Source organism: Kryptolebias marmoratus, linkage group LG16 (genome assembly GCF_001649575.2).
Source record: "Kryptolebias marmoratus isolate JLee-2015 linkage group LG16, ASM164957v2, whole genome shotgun sequence".
Taxonomy (NCBI): domain Eukaryota; kingdom Metazoa; phylum Chordata; class Actinopteri; order Cyprinodontiformes; family Rivulidae; genus Kryptolebias; species Kryptolebias marmoratus.
The window spans coordinates 10,169,835-10,193,714 of record NC_051445.1 but is presented as its reverse complement, the minus strand read 5'-3'; the positions used below and the strand labels follow the sequence as shown (position 1 = coordinate 10,193,714).

Below are 23,880 nucleotides of genomic sequence, written 5' to 3'. Positions count from 1 at the left end.
GCTGATGAATGTACCCTCTCTGGAAGTTCCCCCTGGCTTTTATGTGTTTTTCTTAAAGGTTGTGGTGTGACCAACGTAATGCAGGTGTCAAAAAAACAAACAAAAAAAGAAACAGACATGATATCTGATTCTGAAGGCTGTGGTAACTTTACCTGAACTGTGACCATAGAGGGTTTGCTTTGTGTATTTTTAAAAACTGTGATGAAGATTATTATCACTGAGTGCGTGCAAACTGGTGAGAACAGCTAAATGAAGCTGCAAAAATAGAAATGCCTCAAATTTTCCTTCTTGTTTATGCCATATGCAGGTTGGATCATTGCGTGAGTATTTCACACTTTGCAAAAGCTTCAGAATTTAAATAAACACCTAAAACTCAACGTGAAACAAGACTCAAAACCAGAAACGGACAACCTCAGAAACAAGATGGCAGCATGTTATTTTGGTCCAGAATTTTCTCTAGAATGCAAGAATTTTCTTTCCAAACCAGTAAGCTATTATTCAATTTTGTTTTGCAAATTGCAGATTTTCAAAAGTGGCAAACAGCGTAAAGATGTATCAGGACAGCAGCTTATGTGTCACCAAGTCATCCAGCAAAATGTCAATCATTAATGTCACATTTGCTTTTGACAAATTTATTTAAGTTGCCTTGTGGAACCAGTTAGAACTCTGGCAGCAGCGTTTTGGACCAACTGTAAGGATCTCAGGGACCTGTTTGGACCCTCGCTTAGGACAGTGTAACAGTAGTTCAGTCCAGATGAGACACAGGCATGGACTAGTTTCTTTCTGCAAAACTGAGGGACTGGATTTCTCTTATTTTTACAATGTTATGGAGGTGAAAGAAGGTTGTTCTGGAAACTTGATTATTTTGTAAAGTGAAAATGACTCACACTGACCCTGGGACTCACTGAAATACCATTAAGTAGTCTTATTCACAGATGTTCTTATAGTTTTGGACCAAGAAGCATGACCTCTCTTTAAACGTAAAACTAGTCAATGGGGTTGTAACATTTTCCATGCAGCTCTGGAGTTTCAGTGTTTGATTGTGTGCATCCTTGGTGGAACAGTGGAAATGCATGTTGTGCTTCCTGATGATGTTGGAGAGGCGAGCGTGTACAGTGAAAACAAGACTGGTCCCAGCTCAGAACCCTGTGGGATGCCAAACTTAACTTTAGAACATGTAGAAAACTCAACGTGAACCCAAGCACTGGCGGGTGATTGGCCAGTAATTGGATGGAATGATCAGTATTGTCCGGCCTTGTGTCAACCACTCAAGGTGGGCCCCTTCCATTTGTAGCTGGTTCATTTGTGTTGCTAGGCATTCATGGAGAGTAGTCAGTTTCTTTAGCCAATAGGTGTGGATCATGTTAGGCCTCCCATACGTTCTTTTGAACTCTAGCATGAAATACACAACACTTTATAAGACTTCCTTTTGCCAATTTTGAAGCCAATAGCTATAATTTTTCTCTTTTGGGCAGCCTTCTTGTGTGCGCAGGGACGCAGTGTGGCTGAGGAGAGAAAGAACCAGACGGCACCTGTTTAGGTTAAACTTCTCTTCCAGCTGTGCTTTCTCTAATATGCACAGAAAAGAGGTTGATTGTTGTACTTCTTCCATTGTGCGGGGCGGCCAGCAGCCGACACGTGCTACGCCTGGAGTTCGGCTGCTTTGCACTCTCCCCTTTTCCTTTTTAACCCTTGTGCAATCTTAACATTCTGTTTACTCCCTTTTGTCCTACGGGTCAAAAATGACCCGCTCTAATCAAAGCCCAAAATAAAGCAGCTTAATTGAACTTTAACTCCTAAATCTATTTTGCATGATTAAACAAGTTGTTGTTTATCAATTCAACTCAACTGAATTCATTTTTTATCTTTTTTTTTTATTTACACAATACAAAAGACGTAGGTGTGTGTGTGTGTATTAGAGAGAGTTTGTGTGCGGCCTATGAACTTTTTTCTGGTGTTTAAATGCTTCAATAGTTCACAGGTCAAAAATGACCCATAAGACAATCCTTGTACCCTAGTGGTGTACAGCCCACATGAAAACATAAACAAACACAAAGTATCACTTTTTCTAATGATTGGGGTCCTTTTAGGAAAAGTCATAAAATTTCAAGTTGGAAAAATATAGTTTAGGGTATTTTTTCTACAGCTAAACTTGGTAGCGAGTCACTTTTGACCTGCAAGACAACACAAGGGTTACGGCTGGAGGTAAAATTAGTCAGTGAAGGTGGTGGAGTTGTGTAAAGTGTGCAGGAAATTAATATCCTTTGAAATGATGTGTGATAGAAAGTGAGTAACCTTTTTTTTATCACTTCCTGTGCTCCTTCGCTTCCTGTGTTTCTGGGTTTGCACTTTGCAGTTGACTTTATTTCATTTTCAAGGTCAGATCATTAGAAAAACACAACGCAGCAGCGTCTGAATCGAGATTAAGATTAGGCATGAGGAAAGATGCATGTGGTTGAAAGAGATGAATCACATTTTCTTTTACAAGCAGTTAACCAGCTGTAAGCGACTGACCATCAGCACGTAGCTCTCTACAGTTCCTCTTTGAGTGAGGGTTAACCTTTTCTTTTTTTTGATCGAGATGACATAACTGTGAATTCTCTGTAATGTAGCAAAAAAATGAGACATCCGGATAACAAAGAACCTGACGTTTTCTGACTTCCTTATATTTCTAATCAATGCCCTCCCTCCGGAAGAATGTGATATAGTTAAATTTCTACTCAATTTTTAACTCTTTCTCTGTTTGACTGGAGTGAACCGTCTTAAAGTCAATGTCTCATAGCATCACACAGATAAAGCTGCAAAATGAAGTGTTATAAAAAGCTAACAAAGTGTTAGCTGATGATCGAAATAAGTCAAAATATAAATGATGTGTTAGTATTTTTTTTTCTTTTGCTAAAACAGGGTTATTTAAAAATTTATGTGTTACATTTTTCTATCCAGATTAAAGGGCTGATAATGTACAAAAGAATGGAACCAAACCAGTTCATGTTGTTTGAAAAGGCAGAAATGGTGAAGTTTTGTTCTGATGTTACAACCTGGCCTGCTGTGCACGAGATAAAGAGCAGAGATTAAAGGAACAGGCATCAAACACAGCAGCCTCTGAAAACCATGTAAAACAGCAACAACCAGGTGAAGTTAACGGCGATAACGAAGCTCATTATTCCTTAATTCAGTTTATTTATATATAGCTCCAATTATACAACAAACGTCGTCTCAGGGCGCAGTAAAAAAAATGTTAGAAAAAGCCAATTAGTCAAAGTTATTTACCGAAGGAACCCAGCACTGAATCTTCACTTCGTCTGAGCAGCACATTATTATTATTATTATTATTATTTATTTATTAATCTTCTTTATTTAACCAGGCAAATCCCACTGAGATCTCAGATCTCTTTTTTTAAGGGAGGCCTGGGCATGAAGGCAGCCTAACATGCACGTTTTAAGACATTGGTGACAGTGGAAAGAAATGACTCCCTTTTAACAGGAAGAAACCTCCAGCAGAATCAGAACCAGAACCAGAAGCAGCCATCTGCCTCGACCGGCTGGTATTAAAGAGGACAGGAAAGAGACACAAGCAAACACACAAGGACGGGTCCAGGTGTGGTTACTATGGGAAGAAAAACACATGTTAAGGATAGAAATAATTACAAATACAAACATGGAGAGTAGAGAGAGTAAAGACAGCAGCAAAGAGAGGAGATGTGGTCAGTTTGTCCTCCAGCAGTCTCAGTCTATAGCTGCAGAACTAAAGGATAGATCAGGAAAACCAATCCAACCCTAACTATAGGATGTATTAAAAAAAGAAAAGAAAGAATAATTCTAAAAAGCACACAGGGTGTCAGCCTCACGGACAGAAACAGGAAGTTGGTTCCACCAGAGACGAGCCTGAGAACTGAAAGCTCTGCCTCCTGTTCTACTTCTGGAAACTCTAGGAACCACAAGTAAACCTGCAGTCTGAGAGCAAAGTGCTCTGTTAGGAAAATATGGAATGTTAAGATCTTTAATATAAGATGGAGCTTGGTTGTTCAGAGCTTTGTATTTTGGAAGTAAGATTTTAAATTTTATTCTGAATTTGACAGAGAGCCAGTGGAGAGAAGCTAAAACTGAACTGTCTGATTGTGAAGTCTGCCTTTGACTGTAACATCAAGTCTTTGTAGCCATAATAACATCTTTACATTAGATAGGATATTAATAATAAATGCTATTATTTTATTATCATGCTGACTGAGTTATATTCTAATGACATACTAGCAGTCTTAATAGTCTTGACTAATGTTGGCTGAAGATAACAGAACTTACAGCTTTAGATTTTTAATGTAGACAGAAAATGTTTTTTTTATGTTTTTTTAGTTACTGTGTTTATTGAAGTTGTCTGAGGTGCTTCTTTCTTTGTCCTTTATGTGTTGATAACAACATGTAAACTAACAAAAAATCACAAAGCTGGCGGGCTCCAATTTTCTTGGATTTCTCAGCTTGTGACCCGACCACCTGCGTTCAGCGCCGACTAACATTTAAAGCTCCGGGCTTTTTTTTTTTCTCCTGCTCAGTTTCCTCAGCTGCTCATTCTCCTGTCTTCCTGTTTTCATCTGAGCTCATCCTTTCTCATCGCTGCTCGGCATCATGGGATTCCACGAGCCCACTGGTGGAATCACACAAACGTGTTTCAGGTTGCCTCCCGCTCACTTTAACTAAGGCGATGTTTTGCTTTGCTGCAGGGCTGCATGATATCAGGAACACAAGGGATTTTAATGAGTTTTATAGCTGAATATTGTAATGAACCCAGATTTTATTCACTCCTGCGTTTCTGTTCTTGCGATCACGGCGCTCATTACCCTCCCCGTGTCCTTTAGCCGACTGGCCTCTATCATCTAAATCAGCTGTGGGCATTTAGGGCAGCGGGGATCCATTTGATTGGCCAAATATATTATTAACATGCAGTTTGTGCTTGTGATTTACTGCAATTTTTGATGATTTCGATATTGCGTCCATTAATATTTCAGTGAGAATAAATCTTTCATTCGTTGTGCAACCCTGCTTTCGGGTCTGGTGCTTCCCTTTGCTTAAAACAGAGAACTGAGTTCAGTTTTCTAAGTTAAGGTGTGGCCCTATTACAGCTCATCGTTTAAAACAAAATATAATCAAATAATACGCTCTAAAACTACGGAAAAGGCAGCATTTTAAAATGTTAATAAACTGATCTAGGGAAGAGCTCTAGAACAAAAAAAAAAAATTAAAAAAACAAAACAAAAGAAAATCTCTCTTTACTGTTTGACCTCGTGGCCTTTCTCTTCAGGTCCTTAACCACAATCACATGACCTTATCATAAATACGTGTGTTGTTTTACTTTTTCTTTGACCTTTAATAAAACTCAGAAGGCCAAAGCGTCCATAAAACTCAGAAGTAGTGTTTTAAGAGTCTGTGTGGTCCAGTAAACCGCCTACAGACAACCAGCCCTCAGTTCAGTGAATCTCAGCCGCCTTCCGGTCAAATCGTGTGCAGTCATGAGAGCATTTACCCGACTCCCGGTGGCAACAGTTCCCAACACCACGCCCTTACACTGTCCAGCATTAACGCGTTGTGCTGGTGCGGCGTCTCTTCCTGTCTTTGTTGGGTCGATGCAGCTTCTTCACGGCTGCTGCCGAACCCTCAGCTCGTCCGCTGAGAGTTGACACCAGAACTCTGTTCCTGCACCACAATCGCCTTCCTCCTCTCTTCAGTTCCCGTCTTTAATGGCTGTGCGAAGAACTGCGTCAGAGACGGAGTCGGCTGTCCCTTGCCTAGCTTCCCACAGTCTTCTATGGTCTTGCCAGCACACCGTGACACCAAATACCTGCTGATGTTTCAGCTGAAAGTTGCCTCCCTGCTCCTCGGTTTGTAAAGGAGCGCTCCAGTTAACAGAAGCCCAGCTAACGACCTGTTCTGCTTTTTGTTTCAAATAGTTTCTCTGCCAGGTTTTGCTTAAATCAGTTATTCTGATCCTTGGAAAGGTTGTAAAGAGTTAATTTCTTACCTGTTGTAGATAGCTCTTTGAAAGACCTCACTTTGGAGTAGAAAAAAAAAACGAGCTCATTCAAAGAACTATCTAGAACAGGTAAGGTATCAGCTGTTCATAACATTTCCAAAATAACCCACTTCAAAAGATCTGAACAATCTCTATAACATATTTGGTTTTAAACTGTGATCATTGGAGCATCGTCAAAAATAAATAAATCTATGAAGCATTACTTGGCTTCAGTGTTAAAGAACCATTTAATGCAAAAATGACGACCATGTGAAGGTTTTTTTTAAAACTGCTATGAAATCTTTAAGGTTGGAGTTGTTTATATCAAAGGTATTAACTGGTGTTAAAAACAAGGAGTCAGAGTTTAAATTCAGGCTGTAATGTTAATGATTTTATTGCAGGATCTGCAGTTAAGTGTTACAGAGAGAAAAACATTTGTAAGTCAAGCTTTTCACCAGTTATTAAGAAAAAAAACCCACCCTGCTGAGACCCAAAGCTGTTCTCGTGCGCCCTCCTGAGCTCCATTTATGACTTAAAGAGGAAATGATGAAGGTCAAAGTGACAAAAACATATGGATCTGTCTGCTCAGAAGGCCACTGGTGCTTTTACTGAGCTTTACGACCCGTTTACGTTTAACAGAGTCCTTCTTTGTCAACGGGTGCACGAAGAGTCCCTTTAACCTCCCACGACCTGGCGTCCACATATGTGGACATCACTTTTGGCTTGATTCCCATCAGGTCCCAATCAGCCCAAACAGCAAAAAGATTAATAAATAAAAATGTGGCCAGGCCAGAGTTCAGGTCTGCGGAGGTTAAAAGAGTCTGCTGATGACCCAGGCAGGTGACCGCGGTTAGGAAACGAGTGAAAACAGTGGCGACACGGACAGAAGGACCTGCTGTTTGTTCGGCTCATTCGTCCTCCGGTTCTGAGGGACAAACTCATCTCCGTCAGCTCAGGAAATCCTTCACAGCGCTCTGCAACACACAGCCTACCTCTGGCTTTTTGATGCTTTTACCTTTTAGTTATCCTTTATCACTTTTAGCTTTTAGCTAATCTTTTGCTGGTTTTAGCTAGCATTTTGTTTCTTTTACCTTTTAACCAATAATTGAAATTTATTTTAGATTTTAGCTAGTGTTTTACAAGTTTTAGCTTTTAACAGCTTTTACTTTTTAGCTTTAAGGTAGTCTTTTGCTACTTTTACTTTTTAGTTAGCCTTTTATCACTTTTAGCTTCTAGCTAACCTTTAGATTGTAGATAATTTTAGCTGGTTTTAGCTAGCATTTTTCTACATTTACCTTTTGGCTTGCCTTTTATCGCTATTAGCCGTCCCTTTTTTCCTAGCTTCTAGCTAGACTTTTGCTACTTTTAGCTTTTAGATAATGTTTTGCTGATTTTAGCTAGCATTTTGCTACTTCTACCTTTTAACACTTTTGGTTTATTGCTAGCCTTTTGACACTTTTAGCTTTGAGATGTTTTGCTGATTTTAGCTACTTTCAGCTAGTGTTTTACTACTTTCAGCTTTCAGCTAGTGTTCAGCTTCTTTTAGACTCATCTTCAGTGAATTTCAGCTGTCGTTCAACACTCAGGCTGTATGTTTACAGAAATAAAAAGCAGTTTCTCTAGTTTTACTGGAACATTTTAATTTAACTTTTTGTAGTTTTTGAAACTGTCTGAATATCTCCCGGCCACATCAAGCTTTTTCTATTTTTTTTTTTTTCTTTAAATATTTACTGAACGCAGAGTTCTCCATCAAACAGGAGCACATGTCTTGTTAGGATCTTCAAACAGAAATCCAGTCCAACCAGCCAAGTGGGGCTGTGTTTTTGTTTGTCTTGCAGAGAGGACTGAGCTTTAGCTGTGGGGATTAGAGGGGCAGCCCTTTTGTTCAGCACCCACTGAGCCGGTCTCATGATGCCTGCATGACCGGGCTTTGGCTCTGACCTCTGCCTCCCGGTGGGCGGCGGACGGCGGCCGCACACAGCCTCCTTTCTCCGGCTCCCTTCTCCGGAGCGCGTCCCACAGCTCCCTTTTGTTTTGTTTTTTCTTTTTCAGCTGCGGCGCTGCTACAGACATTACGACCCGGAGGAGCAGCGCCTGAGAGATGTTCCTCATTTAAATATGACTAAAAGAGACGTCAACGAGCTGGGGAGCAGCTTCCTATAAGACCTGCCGGAGAGGAGGCTCCACTCAGCAGCTGTCACACATCTGGGCTGGACTGTTTTATTGAAGAGCCTGAAAGAGATTCAACCCACAAGGTAAAAGAAACAACACTTTTATTCTCTCACTTATTTTCACATGTTACAATCATGTTGATATAAATCACATAAATACTTTTTAATATAGAAATGTTAAAGCTGCTGTACATTAAACATCAATAAAATAAGTTGATTTTCAGCAGCTCCATCACTTTAGCTCATTATTATTATAGCTGTAATACATATATGTATTTTCAATGGTAGAAACATGTGTGCAGCCAACAAATATAGTAAGAAAAGCTGAAGTTTCAGAGGTGCAGAGATGAGATGTGTGCGGAAGCGAAGGGAGGAGTTTACGGTCAGTTCTGAGGTCTGAGCTGAACTCAGAAGTGAAAAGAGTCTGAGCTGCTCTGCCTTACTCATTAGGTGTGATATGTGTGGTTTTTAAAATCTTTTTAGATTTATTATCGTGTCCTTAAAAGACCTCATGGATCCGTTGAATGGCTGATGTCAGATTTTGCTCTGGAAACATTTCAGAAAGCGATACTATTGAATGTTGCTACAATTCTTCACCCCACCCCCCTTTTTTTTCCTCTCTTTTTGCAGGCTTTCTTGGATTTTCTGCACAGAACGTGTGTTTCGCTTAAACAACGAGAGACATCCAACTCTCATCCTTATCATCCTCATCCTCAGAGATCAAGATGGAGCAGCTGGAGGACGGCAGGGTAAACAAACCTCTTTCTTCCATATGATTTTGCAGGACTCGTTGGTGGGTTTTTTTTTTTACACATAAGGTGTTCTTTTAGTTTTTAAGTAGCTTTCAACAGTACAGGCTACAGAACTTGTGAGACTGATCTCCACATTTCTGTATTTTTCCACTTTGGGAATTGCAGGAGCTCCGGATGATCACCAGAACATTTTAGGACGTGACTTAGCAAGTACAAAAAAAAAAAAAAAATGAGGCAGGATTGTTGGGTGTCGAGTCTGAACTTGTTGATTTCTCTACATCCAAAGAGGGGTGGGATGAGGGGACTGTGACACAGCAGAAACAGGTCGAATTACACAAGACAGAAGATTACAATCTGATTAATCTGATGTTCGTGTTGTGAATTTATCAGTCTCTTCCTGTCGCCTTGGCTGTCATTCGTCATTTGTATGAGCTTGCTTCATGCGGGGATGTTACTTCAGAGTTTTACTTCATCCGAGACGAGAAGCCAACTGCAAGGTGACACGAAGCTGAGCGCCAAAAGGGCTTTCATAAACTTGTTTGTGTTTCTGTTGAAAAAGGAAGATAGAGATTTTAAAAAAAAAGGATCAGAATGAAGAACTCCGGGGCAAAATAATGGCTCGAGGGCCAGAATCCACACTTTGTCCACGGCAATCTGGGCCCTGAAGTCATCAAACAGAACAATTTCAAATAAATTCAAGAAAGTCAAGATTTTATTGCAAAATCATAATGAAAGTTAAGACAAGTTTTACTCCGGATTTTTATCAGTTTACAACAAATAATTTTGACTGTGTTTTCAGTAAATTAGAGCTAAACTTTTCTTTGCCAGGTTTAAAACAGATTAAAGATGGATGCTTAAAAAAAGAAGGAAAACATAAATAAAAAAAACTCTAAAGATCTAAATCAGGTCTCACAAGCAGAATGTTTAATAAGCAAAGGGAACGGTGATGTATTTTTCACCAAGCATACAGCAACTCTACAAGCTTGTAATCCTTGAAAGAAAAGGAAAGAAATTCTATTTTTACAAAGGCACAAGTTTAAAAATGTGCAACAATTGTTAGCTATAGGTTTCTATAACAAGAACAGAAGTTTTTCTCTCAGACTGAGACTTGAAGATTTATGTAGCTTCATATTTTGACCTTTTTATCCAGAAATAACATCAAAAATCAGTCTCCATGAGCAGAGAGGATGCTCAGTTTTTACTTAAACTGGCTGCTTGGATATCACAGCATTTCGTAACATCTTGTTGTACGATGAATGCCATTTTTCCTTCTTGTGGAAGGCAGCAGCAGATGTTGAGCAACAGCACTTTCTTTCCTCCTGAGTAAGAAAGGAAACCTATGTGATACGTGCCTGAGCTACAATGACTGCAGGTCTTTGCAACTGAAACATGTTGGTGCAGCCCCTGAGCCGGCCGTGGCATGAAGTGACACCGTTCTGTACGAAACGCTCCTTCCTCAGATGGCCACTCCTTAAATCGAAGCACCGATGTAGAGACGGAGGGGATTTTAAGGCTGCAGTCGTGTCTCAGTTTGCGTCAGCATCAACCCTGCAAATTAACATTTCTTTTCTTACGAGCACACACCCCACGTGTGTCGGCTCTGCTACGCTCTTTGGATGCATGTGGAAATTACCAACGCCCACCGCAATGAAAGCTGTTAGCAAAACATCTCAAGAGCCAGTGGATGGATTTTAATGAAACTCTCAGAAAGTAACCACTGGATGCACATCTACAGCTGATTAACCTTTGGAGTCAGTCCATTTTAAGATGGCTGCCACAGCTAATTGGTTTTAATAAACACAGAAATGGCTATACATCAGTCAGTTTGATAGATATTAATGTAAAATTTGGTGTGGTTGCAGCTGAGAGTCATCCCCAGCATACAGCGGATGAAACAAGTATTAATATTAAAAGTAAATATATTTCTAATGGTGCTACTGATATGAAATTATCACCAGATGTCGATAGCAACCCATCCAATCCACACAGGCAAAGAAATCAAACCATAGATGTCCATAAATCAGGTTAATAATGAGTAATAATGAGAAATGACACAGGTAAAAAGTATTGAACACGCCTACTAAAATTTATTTATTATTTTGTGCATAAGCCTTTAGTGATGATGAAAGAACTAGTCACGTACATTACTCATTCTTCTACACACAACACTTCTACGAACTCTGGCTGTTAGTTCCTTCCATAGATTTCCGGTTGGATTCGGATTGGGTGATTGGCTCGGCCACTTTAGCAGCTTTATTTCCTTTCTCTGAAACCAACTGAGAGTTTCCTCGGCTGTGTTTGGGATCATTGTCTTGCTGAAATGTCCGCCCTCGTTTCATCTTCATCATCCTGGCAGATGGCAGCAGATCATCAAGAATGTCACAGCACATTTGTTCATGCATCCTTCCTTCGGTTACATGAAGTTTGCCAGAGACGTACACTGAAAAGCAGCCCCACATCATGATGCTCCCTCCTCCAGACTTCACTGTTGGTGCACATTGTGTGTATTATGGCATCTGAAGAGTTCAGTTTTGGACTCATGTGACCAGACTACATTCTCCCAGTATTTCACAGGCTTGTCTAAATGTTGTTGAGCAAACTTTAAACGTGATTCAACATGCTTTCTCTTCAGCTGTGGAGCGTTGTGTGGTGAGCGCGCACACACACACACACACACACACACACACACCGTGGAGTTTTCGACTTATCGTGTACCTGCTGGTTTCAGGTCATTCTGCAGCTCTCCACAGGTGGTCCTTAGCGCTCTGACAGCTCTTCTGCTAATTCTTTTCACTCCTCTGTCAGAAATCTTGCGGGTAGCACGAGGTTTGTGGTGAAACAATGTTCCTTCCACCTCCAGATTACGGCCCCGACAGTTCTCACTGGACCAGTGTAGAAACTCTTCTGTAACCAGAAACATCAGTGTGTTTCGCAACACTAAGGTTGCGAAGGTCTTGAGACAGCTCACTGGATTTATCCTTTATGTCTCTAGTGTAGCACCTTGGTAATGACACACCTTTTTATATTCCATCAGCTATCTGATATTACTCTTCAGTTTACTAATAGATTTCAGCAGGTGTCTTGATGTTCCATGTGTTTTTGCACCTCTCTTTCTTTGTGTTCAGTATTGATTCCTTGTGTCATTTCTCATTATTACACATATTTTATGGACACCTACGGTTTGATTTCTTTGCCTGTGTGGATTGGATGGGTTGTTACGAACATCTGGTGAGAATTTCATGTCAATAGCACCTTTAGAAATATATTTACTTACAAAATGGGTGACACCTTCAATACTTATTTCCCCGCTGTATACTTTGAGCACTGCTAGATCACTCAAGATCTTTGTTTAAAACATTGACTTTAATTGTTGGAGTCAACCCCGTCTGTCTGATAGCAAACTATCTCATAAACAATTAAATGTTTTTTTTCTACCATTGATTAACTTTTGAAGTCAGCTAGATTCAAGATGGCAGCCACAGTTCATCAACCTTAGAAAACAGAAACATGGCTGTAACTCGCTCCATTCTGTAGACACTGAGCTTAAATTTGGTTTGGTAGTACCTGAGGGTCATCCCCAACACATACGCTAAGCACTAACAAATCATATAAGAGCTTCATTTAAAACTTTAACATGCAAGGCAGGGAGTGACATGCATTCTGTTATTCTGTTTTCATTTCTGCTGTGCAGCCAGAGCGTATGATTTTTTGTTTTGTGTTTTTTTTTAGGTCATAACATTCTGCACAGCATGGTTATCAGCTGCAGCTGTGCGGTTTTCTATTATCAGCCCGGTATTTTAAGAAATTCATCACTTCCTCCTGCGTGATGTGTCAGTTTGAGCAGTTTGTTGCTTTGCGATAAGTTAAAAGGTTCCTGATATGTGCAGCGTGAAGCATTAAGTGTTAAAAAGTCCATTACTCTTACTGTTAAGTACCAATGCTCACGCTGTCAGAAAGGAACACGGGGTTCTCTGTTGACTTAGAGAAATAACGAGCAGGCCGTCTACATGCAGGAACAGGCAGTTTGTTTTCAGGGGAGTCTCTGAGCTGCACTTTAAGTCAGTTTGTTCTGAATAAAACCAGGAACAAACTTTGATGATGGACTCATTTAACGTGTGCAGATGGTGATATCCTGTACAGGCCGGAGCTGTTTGTGCTTGTTTAGGCGGGTTTGTTTCTGAAAGAGCTTTTAATTTAGGGCCGATTCAGCAACAGCTGGAAATGCTCCGATTAAACTGAACTTAAAGTCATTTCGTTTCATTCAGAACCGCTGTCGCCACGTTCGTGTGGCGTTAAGACAAAGTGAAACTTCATTTCAGGATTCAGTTCTGCTTGGTTGGAGACTTTTACATATTAGAACTCTCACTTCTTAGCAAGCCCTGCCATGTAAAACCAGTCTTGATCAGGTGTTTTATGAGCTAAGCCCCCTTTAATTCTTAAACCAGCAGGAGAAAACATTCACTAAGGGACTCTTTTTCTCAGGGTGCCTTGAGCTGCTTATCTGAGAAATACCTCAGAGCTACGAATCACGGAGCTGGTGGAAACACCTGATATCAGAGCAGCTGCTAATGTACAGATCTGAAAACACGAGTGTTCGCAGAAAGGCTCGTTGTGAGTAATTTACCACTGTCATTGTGGACAATCAGAGCTTTGTAGAGGCAGACGCCGGACAAATCCATTATTCAGACTGAGGGAGTGATTGTACGTGAGCTCCAGCTGCTTGTTGCAGAGATCTGTCATAACTTTCTGTCTTTTTCTGTCTCAACAGTCCAAGAAGAAGGTGACGCCTTACCTCCTCTACTGTGTTTCAACAGCAGTCATCGGCTCGCTGCAGTTCGGCTACAACACCGGGGTCATCAATGCACCTGAGCAGGTGTGTGTGTGATTGTGTCACGCTCACCAAAACTCATTTTAACATGTTAAGTTTCAGTGCTTTAGTGAAGCTGTTAGAGCATATGCCTCACAATAATCACTGAAATTATAAACAGTAAAAGACACATACTTGAACAGCTGTTGTGCTATCTTGTGGGTTTCTGTAAAATTACTCATTGTGACCAAAATCAGAGTTGTGGTGCAAGACAAGAGCTTGATTTGTCAAGAGCACAAACTTCGCTTCTTTAGGCCGTGCTGAAAGCTTTACTGCCACCATGTGGAAGTGCTTCAAATGCCTTTAACCTTGTCGTTCTTTTCTCTTCTTATTTTTCCCTTTGCCAGAAACTGCGAAACTTTTTCCAGAATGTCTCCATGGAGCGGACCGGAGAGCCTTTTTCTAAGGAAGCCACCACCATGGTGTGGAGCTTTGCGGTGGCCATCTTTAGTGTGGGGGGCATGATTGGCTCCTTCTCTGTTGGGAACATGGTCAACACTTTTGGCAGGTGAGAAGATGAGGGTATTTACAATTTTTTTTTCACATCCAAAATGCTTAAATTTCTTTGCCTTTACATGCATTTGGATACAAAAATATGGCATCTGAAGTGTTGAAAGACTGATGAGTTATGAAGTTTAAGTTCCTCTAGTTGCCTAATTGATTTTTGTCCTCCCATCATCAGGAGAAAGTCGATGCTGATCGTTAACGTCCTGGCTCTGCTGGGCGGTGGTATGATGGGACTGTCGTCTCTGAGTAGATCATATGAGATGGTCATCATCGGCCGGTTGATCATCGGTCTGTTCTGCGGCCTGTGCACCGGTCTGACACCCATGTATGTGGGCGAGATCTCTCCCACCACTGTCCGAGGAGCCTTCGGCACACTGCATCAGCTGGGTGTGGTTATAGGCATCCTGGTAGCACAGGTACACTTGTACGGTTTGTTATAAAAGAAGTCCATCTAAGCAGAGTAAAAAAGGCTCACGTTAGTTTGTGTTACCTACTTCATTCCTTGTTGTTCATGTTTTAGATCTTTGGGCTGGAGTCTCTGCTGGGTTCGGACGCTCTGTGGCCTGTGCTGCTCGCTCTCACTATCCTGCCTGCTATACTGCAGACCATCATGCTCCCTTTCTGCCCCGAAAGCCCTCGGTACCTCCTCATCGTCCTCAAACAGGAGGAAGAGGCAAGACAAGGTCTGTCATGACTCAGCCCACGTATCGCAGACACAACATGGCATCGTTTTTAACTTCGGACTTGTATTTTGTGGAGAAATTGTGGCAAGATTGTTTAAACTGCCTGCTCTTCGTCCTTTGCTAAATGCTGGAATATTAAAAATGAATATTTCGAAGTGTGTGTAAACAGAGCAGAGATGAGAGAAGCTGCTGGTCACTGTGTGCCAATCAGCTGCGAGTTCAGGTTGCCATGGTGATGTTAGGTTCAGCTTTGTCCCTAACTCAGACACAAAACTCACTGAAACTTTAAATCAACCCGATGTTTCTGAAAAACTACAACTCCTATTGACACAGTGTCGCAGCCATGAGTCCCACAAGGTGTTACCACACACATCGGTGTGACATTTGTGTTTCTGGTGTAAAAAATGGGAACAAACAAGTGAGTTAAAAATAAAGAAACTTCTGTTTTTCTGTGAAAAGTCTGCTCACATTTTCTCTTGGGGACTATGTGGGAGTTAAGTGTTTTCCTCATTTTTAGAGGCCTTTGGTGCAAAAAAGTACCTGTTTGTCAGCTTCAACACTTACATGGTGATCAAAAACAGAACTTCTTCTATGTTTTATTGCCAAAAATGAAGAAGGTTAGGGTTTGTAGAATTAAAAAAAAATAGCGTTGGATACTGACTTTTGATTTTCCTCCTGCAGCTCTGGTGCGTCTGCGTGGCTGTGAAGACGTGGACGATGACATTCAGGAGATGAAGGAAGAAGGGATGAAGATGGCCATGGAAAAGAAAGTGACCGTGCTCGAACTCTTCCGCTCTCCAAACTATCGCCAGCCGATTGTGATCGCCATCATCCTGCAGCTCTCTCAGCAGCTGTCCGGCATCAACGCTGTGAGTTTTCTTCACATTCTGTAAGACGCCGGTGTGACACGATCAATTATCAGCCGGTGCGGGTGGAGGGAGCGGTCTTTAAACTCAAACGGGAGCTTTCACTTAACTGATAGAAATGTTTCTGGCAAGAACATGAAGAAAAATGCTTTCTGGCTCAAGGAACTAATGGAGTGGAAAAGGATGAGACACGCAGAGTGATATTTATGAAATGTTTTGTTAAGAGGGTCATGTTAGCAGGTTGTCTACAGTTATTTGTGGCTGTTGTGACGATCACAGTGCAGCCAGAGGATGAAACATCGACTTAACTCCAACAAACACATTAACCTTCTCGACCTTCAGGTTTTTTTCCAGCAAGCAGCTGATGTGCTTTACCATAATGTACATACATAAAACAACTCAAAGCTACACTTATCAATATTTTCCTGGAAGCTATAATTTAAATGACAGTGTGTAATTTGAAATGAACTTAAAGGGTCAGCTCATATCTTTTCAATTCTGCGGATAGGTTATGAACAACAGAAATCAAGATTAATTCTGACCAGATTGATGAGCTAACGGCTAGTCCAAGCGGGGCCAAAACCAAAGAGCTAGCTGTCACATTTGCAGATTATTTCCAATGTTACAAAGCCTTTTAGTTTACTTTTACAGTATTCAGAAGCCTTGCTTTCATCAGCAAGAGAAAAAACTAAAATAGTTCACGTGAATACCTAAATGACACAATTTCGTAAATCAGCTAAAAAGAAACAAAAACAATAAAACAAAATTGTATTTCCTCTTTATCAGTACAGGAAGTTTCAAAAAACCTTTAGTATTTTGTGTGACCAGACTAATAACGAGTGAGACTTTTTAAAAAATGTATCATTGTAAAGCATAACGTTTAAATGAGCTGATTCATGAACAGGTTTTTGTTAATGAGAAAAACAGTAATTAAAAAAATGTTGGGTTTTTTTTTGGTTTCAGGTCTTTTATTACTCCACGGGCATTTTTAAAACTGCTGGTGTGACTCAACCCATCTACGCCACCATAGGAGCTGGAGTCGTCAACACGGTGTTTACAGTCGTCTCTGTAAGTGTCTGCACAGATGGAGTCCGAAAACAGAGAAGGATTTCTGCTTTTTTTGGTTTGTTAATCGGTTTTATTTTCTGCACACCAGCTGTTTCTTGTCGAGCGAGCCGGACGCCGAACTCTGCACCTGATTGGACTGGCGGGCATGGCCATCAGCGCCCTCATCATGACCATCTCCCTGGCTTTAGTTGTGAGAGGACTTTTTCTTAGCTTGTTGCCTAAACTGTTGCTTCCATGTTACGTTTTAAGATTAACCCTTTTCAATTTCTTTTTGTTGAGCAGAAGACCAACGACTCCTTGAGTTATCTGGCCATTGTGGGCGTTTTTGCCTTTGTTGCCAGTTTTGAGATGGGTCCTGGTCCCATCCCTTGGTTCATCGTCGCTGAGCTCTTCTCTCAGGGGCCTCGGCCTGCTGCCATGGCCGTCTCTGGTTGCTCCAACTGGACGGCTAACTTTTTGGTTGGGCTTGGATTCCCAAAACTAGAGGTATTTCTAAAACACCCAGAGAAAATGACTGCCTTAAATGTTGTCCAACTTCCAGTTTGCTTCATAACAAATGCCTTTCTCTTCCTCTCAGGAGCTCTGTGGCCCGTACGTCTTCCTCATCTTTATGGTCCTGCTCATCCTGTTCTTCATCTTCACCTACCTGAAAGTTCCTGAAACAAAAGGACGGACCTTCGACGACATCGCGCAGGGATTTGCTGCCAAACCCACCCAGTCCTCAGCGCCCGAGGAGGTGGTTGTCAACCCGCCGGCCAGCCCAGAACCTGCACCCATGTCCCCCACAGAGAAAGTACCGATGGTGGATCTTCCTGCAGACAAACAATGAGTGACTCGTTAAGACATGGAGAACACACACAACCTCATGTCATTGGAGTAGTCATAAATTATATCTGTCAGTCACTGGAGAACAGCAGGATAGAAGTCATCTGTGGTTGCAGATTTCATAAACAAGACTTTTTAGAGTGCCTTCTTTGAAATGAAAGTATTTTTTATAATTGAAGTATTTAAAAGAAACAATCCCAAACAGAATTCCTTTTAATAATCATAAATAAATTCCAGTAATCCTGACTAAACTTGACTGTACCAGCAGTGCTTAATGTTCCAGGATATTTCCAGAGCTGGGTCGCAGCGTTGCGCCACATAAGAGGATCAACATATGTTCAAGTTTTCAGCTGCCCTCAGTGGTGAAAGGTTGCAGGCTTTAGGGGGTTTATGTATTGAGGTCAAGCTTGAAAAGCCGGTTCTGGGTCCTGATAGTTTGACCTAAAAAAAACAGACTCGCTGTCCTGTGGGTCTTAATAAAATGCTCTGCTGCCGCCGTAAAGAAACTGCTGTTTTTTAGTTGGTAGAGGTAGAACAAAACCCTTAATTATGGACTGAAATTTTATTTTATTATATTATATAGCTCATGAAAGACAACAGTTTCCTCTAACTGCAGCACACGACTCCAGACAGGAGAACTCAGCTGTTTGTGTGCCGATAAAGAAGAACAACAGCTCTGCAAAGTGCCGGCGTTAAATCTAGTATTTGTATGAAGATGAGAAATATGAAGCAAAGCACTGCCTGGAAAGAAAAATCCTTTTTCCTTCTCAAAAACACAAACATAAGCGTCTCTGCCTTCAGGATTTTTACTGCAGGAAACAACCAGAAGACAAAAACAACTAAAAAAAAAGTCATAGAGCACTTATTTATTGTGAGCATAAATAGTTAAATAAAATAAAACTCAGGAGGCTAAAATCTGTAAATACGAAAATTTTATCGTCAATATTAGCCAAACATTATTACCCATCACTGTACTTGAAAATCTTTCAGTATCTGTTGTAACTTTGAGAGCAGAAGCTATAGCATCAAAGGTCATAAAGTAACTTCAATCCCATAAAACAGTATTTAAATTGTTAACCAGTTTGATGTAAATGTGTACAGAAGCGTTTTCTGAGCGGACGTCCTGCTCCCAGTAAAACATGTGTGGTGTTAACTAAAACACTAAATGAATTCTATTTATTTAAGAGGTTAACGCACAGAAAACGTTACTGAATATGTTCGTTTGTCGTTATTTAAGATCATTTGCCCATATTGTGGATTCTAAAGTTGCTGCACCTTGATCAGCTGTTTTAACTCGTAAAATCCTGAGTGTTCGTTCCGTTTCTTCTTCTGGGTGTGCGTACACTTGATAAGAAGCCTTTTTCTTGTTTGAGCTTAGCAGCGTAATGAATATTTATATTGACTGTGTGTTGTTTTTTTTGTTGCTTTTCACAGCCCCATGATAACTGTGTTATTTTCCTTCCTGATTGTTCATATTATATATATTTTTTGGCACATTTCAGAGTTCACAGTGCTCACGTTTGTGGGATTTTGCTTTTTCAATATCTTCTGTAAATAAAAGCAAGTAAGATGTCACGTTGAGAGTGTGTGACAGTTATATCAGAGTCGACCTTTGCTGAAAGTTGAAATTAAAGTTTTTCTATGTGTTCAGAGGCTTTGTGAATTGACTGAATGAGCATTTTGTCCGAACAAGTTTGTTGTGATTCATTTTTAATGTAACTTTGCTTCGTGAAACAATTACCTCATTTTTACTTCTCTGCTTTATGATATTTCAATTTTCTTTTCATCTTTGTGGCACAAACGCTTTAGGGTGAGAGGAGCTTCAAAAAAGAGCAAACAATGAACAATATCTGATATTTTCAGAACGTATTTCATAAAACGGCACATAAATGACCATGCATTATTCAATCCTTTATTTTTTTTACCTCATACCCTTAAATATAATTGATTAAAATTATGTATATAAAGATTATGAAACATAATGAGATATTAGGATGAATAATATAATGATTAGGAAAAATAAAAATAAAGAAAAATGCAAAAGAAGTGTTGTCCAAAACCACCAAATCTCCTACCGACAGTCTGTTTGTTTAACCCCTGACCTGCAATTTCTGACCAAGATGCCTCTCCTGAGGTTTTATGAGTAAAATATAAAGAGCTAAACAAATAAAAACAAAAAAAGAAGCATCAGGAACAAAAAGAAAAGAATAAGGAGCAAAGGGTTTCATTAGATTTGTTATATAATTTATTTTGCTTATTTTCCCCAATGTATTCATGTACCTTTTTATTTACACCTGTCATAGACACATTTACTCCTTTATTATTTTGGGGTTGTTTTTTTTTTTTTCCTTTAACATACATCTATGATTCAATAGAAAGCAATTTATTGTTCAGAAACATCAACAAAAGTTCAGCTTCTGATTTTCCTTCCGTTCTTTTTCTTCATTACTTCAGTGCCCCTTGTAGCACTTGGGTAAAGAAAGACCACCGCTTACACACACACACACACACACACACACACGGCTGGCTGGGAATGGGGTCATCTAACTGTGTCAAACCAACGCACCACATCTCCCTGGAAGAGGCCGCAGCGGTCTGACTGATCACTGTGAACTGGAGCATGAAAGCCCAACAACACTCTGCAGTACCGCAGGCCGACCAGTGAGGGGAGCACACGGTCCAGGACGAGGGGGGGGGGGGTTCTACCTCTGTGTGTGTGTGTTGTGTGTGTGTGTGTGTGTGTGTGTGTGTGTGTAAAGTGCATACTGTCTGGATGAGCTGGTCCTGAGAGGCGTGGAGTGTGTCTGAGAGAGGGGGAATAAATGAGGGGGTTGTTACAGGAAGAGGGAAACCACATCAAGGATGGGAAGCATCCAAACAGGTGTTGGGGGCTATATTTATTTTCTGCAGAAAAGTAAAAGTTAGATCAAGACAAACAGGAAAAGAATTTCAGCCGCAGCTCGGGAGACGTGAGGCAGCGAAAGACTGGGATGGGCGTATTTAAACATGTCTCAGCAGTTGTTCTAAAGACCAGACAAACCCGTATTCATTATTTCCAACTCATTCTTTCTGTCACTAGTTCTTACTTTCGCCCTGTCTCCTAAATTAAAGGCATAGTTCAGTCCTAGTGAAGTGGATTTATGTGGAAAGGTTACTAACAGTTAACATCTTACCTATTGTAGATAGCTCTTTGAACGACCTCAGTTTGGAGACAAAGAAATCCAAAATGATGAGCTATTGGCTAGTCCGAGTGGGAGCAAAGTTTCATGTTGTTTCACACAAACACTATTTTATAAACTTTGGATCGCCAGCAGTTAGGATAATTCTGATAAATGTTATGATATTCCTGCAGCCTGCACAGAAAGGTTTTTTTTTTTTTAAAAATCACAAAATTGTATGAAATAATGGTGTAATTTGTGAAACTGACATCAATATGTAGATTTGTAAAACAGTGTTTGAATGCAATGATATAATTTTTAAAACAGAGTTGTTTGAGGACAGTCTGGCCGTGGTTCCACTCAGACTAGCCATTAGCTCGTCAGTTTGGTCAGAATTAAACTCGATTTCTCCAAATTGAGGTCGTTCAGAAGGCTAACAGGTAAGTTAATACGCTTCCCACTTTAGAAATATCTGAACTGTCACTTTAATCTCTCCTCCTCTTTCTGATCTCTTCCTACCCTCTCGGTGCTCAGTTCACCTCCTTCCTCGCTCACTGAAAGCGCCGCTCTGTAAATATTTCTTTCTCCTTCGCCCTCCCTCCCCATCTTCTCCCACTGCCTCTTTCTCTCTGATAAAAAGGAGCAAACAGACTCCTCCCCCCTCTCCCCCCCTCCTCCTCCTCCTCCTCTCTCACCCCCCTCACACACACCTNCCCACACACACACCCCCACCCCACCACCTCCCGCTCCGTCACACACTCACACTCCATCTCCCTCTGTCTCTCGTTTTCATGCTCCTCTCTCCCCTTTTCCTTCTCTGTCTGTCAGTGTCACTCTGTAGTGGAGATGTGGAGTGTCTTTCTGTCTCTCTGCCTGTTTTTCCAGCCTCATTCAGCTGAGGAAGGTAAGAGCTGAACTTCTGATTTGAGGATTAAATCTGTGAACTTTTATGTGCACGCGCGTGTGTGTGTGTTTATGGACGCTCATCATGAGCCTGCAACTCAAGAGAATGATAGCTCCCTGTTATCCAGACTTCCAGGAATGATTGAGACTTTGATCATCTGAGAAACTATGGCACCAAACCCTGCAGACGGGACAGCGTTCAACCTGCAGCTTGGAACCCCCTGAATAATTACCACCTTGCTCACACAAGCCGTGTGTGTGTGTGTGTGTGTGTGGCTCAGTGTTGTGTGTTTGCATCTGTGATTGTGCATGTGCAGTAAAGTATAGCAGCACATCAGATAGGACTCTGTTGGTCCTACAAAGCTCCCACAACAAAAAAATATGGAAATCAGGCAGAGGACAATTGAATAATAAGTTGCATAACCCTTTTTTTTTGTTTTTGGCCTTTGGGCACGGTGACCCCCACCCCTGCCGCCCCCTCATGTCACTCATGATCTCGCGGATGTGACAGCACAGAGACCCCTGCCCCCTCCAGGACGCCGAGCACTGCCCTGTTCCTTTAACACAATGGACATTTCTTCTTCTCCTTACTATAAAGCCTTACTGCCTGTGCTCAATAAATGGAAACATTATGTCTTTAAAAGTGCAGGAGCGTGTGTGTGTGTGTGTGTGTGTGTGTGTGTGTGTGTGTGTGTGTGTGTGAAAGATGTTAGATAGTTAGACAGGACTCCATCCACAAAGTGGTCTGTAGGAACAGAGAGATTCAAATAGCCGTGATGATTCTGTGCCGTCATATATGTGCGTGCAGTTTATCGTCTGCTTATACATAACTACTCCTTTTTGTCACCAACACTCGAGCGAGTCAGCAGGGAGCACGCGTTTTGGAAGGATATGTTGGAAAGAGCTGCACCTGTTCACACTCATCTCGCCTTACAGAGACGTGTGTGTGTGTGAGTGTGTCGGTGTGTGTCTGTAATAATCTATAACAGGGGTAACGTATATGTCAGAGTCACACCACAGATTTGAGCTGTGTTTGTAACAGATGGCTTGGACTTAGTTGAGACAGAACAACAGCGAGGGGAGAGGCGGCGCAGTATTACTGGTCCACTGACTGTGTTTGTATAATAATACAGCATTAACCCAGTAGCGTGGATGTTCTTCTAAATCCATACAGGGGGAAACATTTTGAGTGATAACATGAAGGAAGGATCCGCTGTCACTCTGGGCTTCGCTCGAAGTCTTTCATGCTCTGTTCTGACAGGTTTCTTTGTGAGTGAATCATTCTGATTTTGATTAAAAACTCTCCTTTCTTTGCGCGCATGCAAACCAGAAAAGATGTGACGCTCGGTTTGCCACTTTCGGGTGCCGCATGTGTTGATGTGAAGCCACAGGACTGGTCTCTGAATTCTTTGATGTGTGTAGGGGATTGTGTGTTGGATTAAAGAGGTGCGCAGGGACACCTGACGCCCCTTTAGTGGATCCCATCATGAATGGGTGCAGACACAGTGATGCTAACTGAGCTATGTAGTTCTATAAATGAACCTTGTCTGCATCATATGTAGTCATCTAATCACATTTTAATCCAACAATTTAAGATTATTTTAAGGCAAGAAATGATAAAGTCATAGTTTTTTGGTCAAACCTCGTAAATCAAATATGCAAGAAACATTATGAGATCTCATGTGATTACTTAGTGCTCAGAAAATGGGTTTGGAATGACTCTCAGCTACTACCTCATCTAAGTTTGGCTCAATATCTGTGAAATCGACTGAGTCAGAGTTATTTTTGTGTTGGCTAAAATCAGCTCTCAGTGGCAGACATCTTGATTTGGGGGGACTCCAAGAGGTAATAATTTGTAGATGTAGATTCAGTGATTACTCTCTGAGCTTCATTAAAATCCGTCCGGTTGTTCATGTGATATTTTGCTAACAGACAGATGCACACACAGAGAGATTTGCAAGAACATTATCGTCCAACACGTGGCTGAAACTGACATTTACTCAGTTTAGAGTTTTTGCTGCTTCTGTGCTTCACTTTGTTTCAAAATTTGAAAAGAGAAATATTCTACTTTTTAACATT

At 41.0% G+C, this 23,880-nt stretch overlaps 2 protein-coding genes across 2 annotated transcripts in view; both read left to right on the top strand.

Moving 5' to 3' along the window:
- The first annotated feature begins 8,104 nt into the window (after positions 1–8,104).
- Positions 8,105–17,744, top strand: slc2a3b (solute carrier family 2 member 3b). The gene is made up of 11 exons (XM_017415412.3): positions 8,105–8,256; positions 8,803–8,921; positions 13,693–13,797; positions 14,139–14,299; positions 14,474–14,714; positions 14,819–14,981; positions 15,663–15,850; positions 16,811–16,915; positions 17,004–17,105; positions 17,198–17,401; positions 17,493–17,744. The coding sequence occupies exons 2-11, from the start codon at positions 8,898–8,900 to the stop codon at positions 17,742–17,744; spliced, it is 1,545 nt and encodes a 514-aa protein (XP_017270901.1). The 5' UTR covers positions 8,105–8,256; positions 8,803–8,897.
- A 3,924-nt stretch (positions 17,745–21,668) lies between these two features.
- Positions 21,669–23,880, top strand: part of ephb6 (eph receptor B6) — a 49,905-nt gene continuing 47,693 nt past the window's right edge. Inside the window, exon 1 of the mRNA XM_017415355.3 lies at positions 21,669–21,802. Within this exon, the coding sequence (XP_017270844.1) occupies positions 21,745–21,802 (58 nt within the window). The 5' untranslated portion in view covers positions 21,669–21,744. The remainder of the gene's footprint in view (positions 21,803–23,880) is intronic.